Source organism: Octodon degus, unplaced genomic scaffold (assembly GCF_000260255.1).
Source record: "Octodon degus isolate 3935 unplaced genomic scaffold, OctDeg1.0 scaffold00045, whole genome shotgun sequence".
Classification (NCBI taxonomy): domain Eukaryota; kingdom Metazoa; phylum Chordata; class Mammalia; order Rodentia; family Octodontidae; genus Octodon; species Octodon degus.
The window spans coordinates 7,456,983-7,463,581 of NW_004524621.1; the positions used below are offsets into that span (position 1 = coordinate 7,456,983).

Below are 6,599 nucleotides of genomic sequence, written 5' to 3' on the forward strand. Positions count from 1 at the left end.
CTAACAGTGTTTGGACAGAATATCCTGTCTGCTTCTTGTACTATGGATAACCACTAAGAAGATAACAATGTACAGTGTATTGACTATCAAAACTGTCCTATTAATCAGCTGTGAAACTGTCTCATTCATATTTATTTCTCAATAAAAAAATAAGCATATAAAAAAAACAAATTTAGAAGCAGGAGGACTCTTTCCAGTGCCCAGTCTGTGTCCAGGCTGCTGTTCCTCTGGATCCCAAGCCCAGAGAAGGCCTGACTTTAGAGCCCAGCTCCCATCATCTGACAGAGACCCACAGGAATATCTTTGTTGCTGAATGAACAGACAATGCCCCTCCTCCTTCACAGTGGGGTGTCAAGGCCACTGCTTGCTGGGAGTATTGGACAGTATCTATTTCGACCTTTCAAATGCACACAGCCATTGACACAAGGAATCCAGGCTGAGGATTTCCCCCAATGACAGAAGGTCATAGCCAGCAAGAGGTGCACACATGGCTGCTCACAGAAAGGCTGTCTGTAGTCACAGAGACCTGAGGGCATGCTACTGCCTGTCACAGGCCCATTTGAAGTGTTTAGTATCAAAGTGTGCTGGGCAGACACAGAAGAAAACTGGAAGAGGAAAAACACAGACAGTGACTGGGAAAGTCAAACTGTAGACAGCAAGATCCTGTTTAGATAAACCAATGAGATAAGAGATAAACATAGGAAAACCCATCAGGAGGTTCAGGAGCTATGGGTCAGGCTGTCTGTGGAGGTGGGCCAGGAGACAGGGCAAGCTGAAGGATCCTGGCCTTTGTAGCGTGCAACAGCTGGACATATCACCTGTTGAAACTTTAGAAAAGCTAACTTTGAAGCACACAGCCTGTTTTGAAGACAGATGCTACGAGACTCTTGCAAATGTGCAAACCATCGATTGCTATGTGGTGGCAGTCAATGGTTTGCTGTCTATAGACCTCCCTTTGTGCAGGGACTCAGCACTGGCTTTCCAAACTCAAATCCCCAAGGCCAAGGCTGTGCCCTGCTGGGGACAACCTTGCTCATGTGCCTGAGTGGTTAATGTCAGCACCACTTCAGAATGTGGTGTCAGGAGTCTGGGATTGATAGGCTGATGCCACAGAGAGAGAAGGATGGTACCATCCTCCTGAGCCAGCCCTCCTACTCATGGTAGACATGGCCAAAGCCTGAGGTTGGCCTTGGTCCACACATTTTAATTGGCTCCATCACTCTGGGAAGATGTGGTGGCCTTGGGTTGGGCTCCTGCTGGGCTCCGAGGGATGGCCCGAGGGCAGTGCCCTAAACACAGGAGATGCAGTGAGGACTCAACCTGGTGGGATGAGTGTGTAAGCCTCTGACAGTGGTCATTATTAACAAGACTTGGGCTCAATTCAGTGTGACCTTGGCACCAACACCTGTCACATCTAGCCCAGTGCTGTTCAATAAGCATCTTGAGGCCGTCTAGTCACATCCCAGTAGCATTATCTCTGTCCTCTCAACCTACTCCCCATATGGATCCCCAGATGTCCAAACTCCCCCTTCAAGAGATGGTGGGTGCTGAGGCCCCAAGAAAGACCTCTCATACCAGGGGCTCTATGAGCACTGGGGTGGCCTGATTCTAGCCCATACAGGCCCGTGGATGCTCCACTGGGCTAAAGGAAGCAGATCACCTTTTCTACTGGGCACATTCAATAGGATAGTGGCTGGAAAGTGATCAAACAAGCAGAGGACCCCAGAGCCTCCCTTGGCAGGCTAGTAACTGACCTCAGGGCACCAGTCTCTGCCTGACCACGTGACCATCACACAGACAGTAAGGTCCACAGGATACTAGCTAGCCATCTGCTTGGTCATGGATGACTGAGCAGGTTGCAATACATATCTGTCCCCACCATGACCCAGGAGTGTGAGTGACCACCATATCCAGCTAGAAGCTGATCCCACTGGGTCATAGGAGCCTCAAGCAGCTCTAACTGGGGTTCTGCTGGCCATTCATCACCCAAAGGAAGGCCAAGGTCACACCCATCAACCATACCCCAATTGGAAAACTTTTCACAAAGACCCTTAAAACAGAACCAACTATTTTTGCAGACAAATATTAAATCCTGTTTTTCTTCTGTAAAGGGTCCTAGAAGGTTGGAGTAGATTCTGTGTGGTGAGTTTAGTGCCATTTCTACCTACCCCCCAGGAGGCAATAGCAGGGCCTCCTGCTGGGGTGGATCCCCACCCACCCATCCCCATCACCAGGCTCAGCCTTGTGCCGTGCCTTGGCATGTGTGTGGATATGTGTGAAGGGATGCTTGGCCAGCTGAAGTCCTGAAATGGGAGGAGGCACAGAAGCAGGGCAAGCCTCCTGCCAAGCCCAGTAGCACTGGAGACAAGCTCAGTGGGTGACACCCCTCGTCATGTCCCCAAATACAGACTGTGGCCTAAAAGAAGGACCTTTCCAGGGAATGGGGCAGGCAGGCCCTAATGACCGCTGGTCCCCTGACCCTCTCATAGGCTCATCCGGCTGGATCACGCTCACCTCCACTCCCTGGAGAACAGGCCTCAGGGTATGGGGGTGCCTTGGGGAAGAGGAGGTCACGGACCCCACGGCCACCATCCTGGCAGCTCTCACTGAGCAGTCGCTTCAGCATCTGGTTCTCCTTCAGGAGGCGCACCTGTTTCTTCAGGTCTGCATTCTCACTCATTAGCCTATTCATCAGCTCACTGCCCTCAGCCATGACTGTCCTTGAGTACTCATGGGCAGGCCTGCAGCCCCATGGAGGTGGAAATCCAGAGCCCACAGCCTACAGAAACAGCTAAGAACACAGAGTTCTACAGCCACCTGGCCTTCCATGGCCTTGTGATGTCACCACCCTTAAAGAGGCAGCACTACCTCATCCTGTCCCATGGCCCCCAGACACCTCCTAAGTGATGCCTAGGCCAGGCTAGACCCTGGCTATGTAGTAGAACAGCCATGTATACCATACACAGGAACACTCCACATTGTGTAGTGGATCATGTCACTAGCATTAGGATGGTCTACAAGTCACAGGAGTGCAAATTTTAGGTGATGTGCTGAGCTCCTGAGAGCTTCCCAGCAGTGGGGCTAGACACACATCTCTGGGGCCAGATCCTGCCAGCAGCACCTTACTAGAGCAGACATTCTGGCTGGGCAGCTGGGTGCCAACTGTTCACACCGTATGAAGACCTTGACAACAGTGGGTTTGACCTTCACCTTGACAGACATGTGAGCCTCATATCACCCTTACTGTGGCAGTACCCGAAACAGTGGACCCCACATTATCTCCTGACTCCACAGGACCACAAGCTCCTAGGACCTCCAGAACCTCGATGGCAACTGGTATAAGGATGGTTATCTGGGCTCACCCAACTTGAAGAAAAGGGCAATGGGTGCCAAGATCAGCCTAGGGCCCCACAGTGGTCCCATGGGGTCTGGGGCCCTGAGGGAGCTGTGAACAAAGGTCCCTCACAGACCACACCCTCCATGTGCAGGGTTAGGCAGCAGTGTCAACCCACAGACTGAGCACAGGGTATCCGACTGGTTATAATAATCTGCCAGGCTCATCTGGAGACAGTGTGGCGGGGAAAAGCCCTCTGGACTATCCACACGAGACCTGGGGCATGCTGGGCTTCAGGAACCTCTAAGTGGCAAATACCCCTTTTGTATCCTGGACTAGCCTCAATGAACCTGTAGGATTCTCATCCCAGGTGAGAGTGATGGGAACTCAAGAGAGCTCCCAGGACAGAGGGAGCAAGGGTTTGTCAGACAAAAGTCAAGGATTTTCCCACACCCAGCCTGGAAGGACAGCACCAGCCAATATAGCTTACCTTCTACCAGCTCCTCCTATAATCAAAAATCCCACTTTCCCAGGCACCCTCTTTTCCAGCCATGGGCTTCCCAACACCCTTCAGATGTTTAAATTGCTAAGCAACACCCCCCCATACTGAGATTACACAGATGTGCCATTGTGCTGGCTCAGGCATATTATCATTGGAATCAATTTATTTCCTGATTCATAGAATTTAATTTCAGAAATTATGATACCACTTAGCTCTTAGATTTGTTTTAAATTTCCAGTTGTTACATAGATACAAGGCCACTTCAATCTCTATTCCTCCATATCGATATGCTGAGCTATAAAAGGCTCAAGTCAACAACTTCTGTGGACAACCCACTACTATTGTGGACTGCTGTACTGTGTTGGATTGTTTTGCTGAATTCATGCACCTGTAGTATTTAGATGCCAATGGAATACCCATTCGCAACAGGACTAAACAAAAAAAAGGTGATACAAAGGAAGAACCAGTTCGTATCTGTATATGCAGAATTGTTAGGATAGATATACAGCTACTTTCACTGAATTCCATGAGAAGATTTGTACCAATAGTGTTTGGACAGGATATTGTGTCTGCATCTTGTACTATGGATAACCACTAAGAAGATAACTATGTACAATGTATTATTGAAACTGTCCTACTGATTAGTTTTGAAGCTGTCTCATTGATACTTGTTTCTCAATAAAATAAAATTTTAAAAATCTCTATTCCTTCACATGTCAGATTGGTAAATTTCCTTTTTTTTTTTTTTTTTTTTAGTAGCAAGGATTGAACTCAGGACCTTGCACTTGCCAGGCAAGCACTTATGCCACTGAGGTATATCCACAGCCCAGTTTTGGTAACTTTTAAGGAGCACATGAATTCATGTACACTAAGATGAGCCTCCCAGTCCATCTATATCTCATCCCTCAAGACTAGCAGACCCAGTAGATAGAAAATAAAGTGCAAAGCAGCATTGGCAGGATTTTAGCAGAGGTACAGCAAAGGGTGTGAGGTGTGGATTTAAGGTAGACAAGCAAGGTGAGGCAGACTGAACAGGATGCTACAGCAGGGGACCACTGTCTCAAGGGTCCAGCAATGGACCTTAACTCCTGATAGGCATTTTTTTGTGTGACCAGACCAAGGTTAATCTCTTCAAAGCATCAACTTTTGATTTAATTCTATTTTTGATTTGTTGTATTCATTTATGATTTTAAGTAATCACTTTTAAACTTCTCATACTTGTTACATCTTTTATATCCCACAATTTTGGGGGGGGGGCAGAACCAGGAATTGAACTCAGGCCCTCTTCTACTGAGCCATCTCCCTGGCTCCTATCCCACAAATTTTGATGTCATGCTTTTACCTGCATCCAGATTAAATTATTTTCTAACTAGCCTTGTGCTCTCATTTTAAAAAGCTCTTAAAGAGCAACTTCATGGCCTCCCTCTACTAACATGCTTACCCAAGAGCTCATTTGTTAGTCTTGGGCCTGCAGTGACACATTATCACCCATCCAGTGTTCACAAGAGCATCCTTTTAACATTATGTGCCCATTCCAGTACCATACAGTAGGCAACATAAAATCCCATGCTCTGTCTTTTCAGTCTTTGCTTTCCTCTAGCCCCTGGCAACCACTGATACTGATACTGTGTCTAGTTCTACCTCTATCATACAGCAAGCAGCCCTAACTGGCTTCACTTAACAAGGTACTCAAGGTTCTTTTTATAGCTCAATGGCTCATTTCTTAGCACTGAATACTCTATCCTCCATAAGTACCAGTTCATTCATCTACTGAAGGATACTTGACATCCTTAATGGGCAAAAGTATAAACTTTTGCGAAGGGTATTTTGTGAACACAAGTTTTCAATTCTAATTGAATAACAAGGAGTATGATAGCTTGGTCTAACAGTAAGACTGTGTATACTCTAAATGCCAAACTGCTCCACTGTGCATTCCCACCAGAGTTCCTGTTGTTACATGCCTGACCACTATTTGGTGTTATGTTCTGGAGTTTGGCCATTCTACTGAGTGTGCTAGGGGTAACTCATTGTAACTTGCATTTCCCTGATGACATGATGTGGAGCATCTTTTCAAAAGCTTGTCAAACATCTGTTGCCTGTTTTTTGGCAAAATGTGTCAACCGTTAGCTTTTTAAAAACTGTTTTTGGTTTTCTTAAATTTTGGTTCTTATTAGAAGGGGAATGGAGAGGGGAAAAGGAAAGGGGCAAGAAAAGAAAAAAGGTAAAAAGCAGGGGAAGAGGGGTTGAAGGGATGAGAGGAATGGGAAAAAAGCTAGATAGATCAGATATAGGTACAAATTCCCTATGATGATTATGTATATCTAAAATATCCCAATTTTTAAAAAGAATTGACAGGGAACTTTTTAAAGTTTTGAGGGGTTGTTTTTTCTTTTTGGTGGAACCAGGGATTGAACTCAGGGCCCTGTGCTTGCCAGCCAAGCACTTATTCCACTGAGCCATCTCCCTGGCCCCTTGAGTTTTGTTTTGACAAAAGTCCTCTATTTGGTGTCTCTTGTAAGTATTTTCCCCCAGAATATTTTTTTCATTTTCTGGTCCAGTCTCTAACAGAGCAGGTATTTTTAATTTTAACAAAATCCAGTTAATTATTTCCTTCTTGGATGATGTCATTGGTGTTGTATCTAAAAGAATAACAATAAAAAAATCAGCAAACAGGCCGGGGAGATGGCTCAGTAGAATAAGTGCTTGCCTGGCAAGCACAAGGGTCTGAGTTCAATCCCCGGTTCCGCAAAAAAAAAAAAAAAA

General features: G+C 46.4%; 1 protein-coding gene across 1 annotated transcript in view; it reads right to left on the reverse strand.

Moving 5' to 3' along the window:
* Spatc1l (spermatogenesis and centriole associated 1 like) overlaps nt 1-2,770 on the reverse strand; it is an 8,982-nt gene extending 6,212 nt beyond the window's left edge. Inside the window, exon 1 of the mRNA XM_004631815.2 lies at nt 2,515-2,770. Within this exon, the coding sequence (XP_004631872.1) occupies nt 2,515-2,713 (199 nt within the window). The 5' untranslated portion in view covers nt 2,714-2,770. The remainder of the gene's footprint in view (nt 1-2,514) is intronic.
* Nucleotides 2,771-6,599: the final 3,829 nt, after the last annotated feature.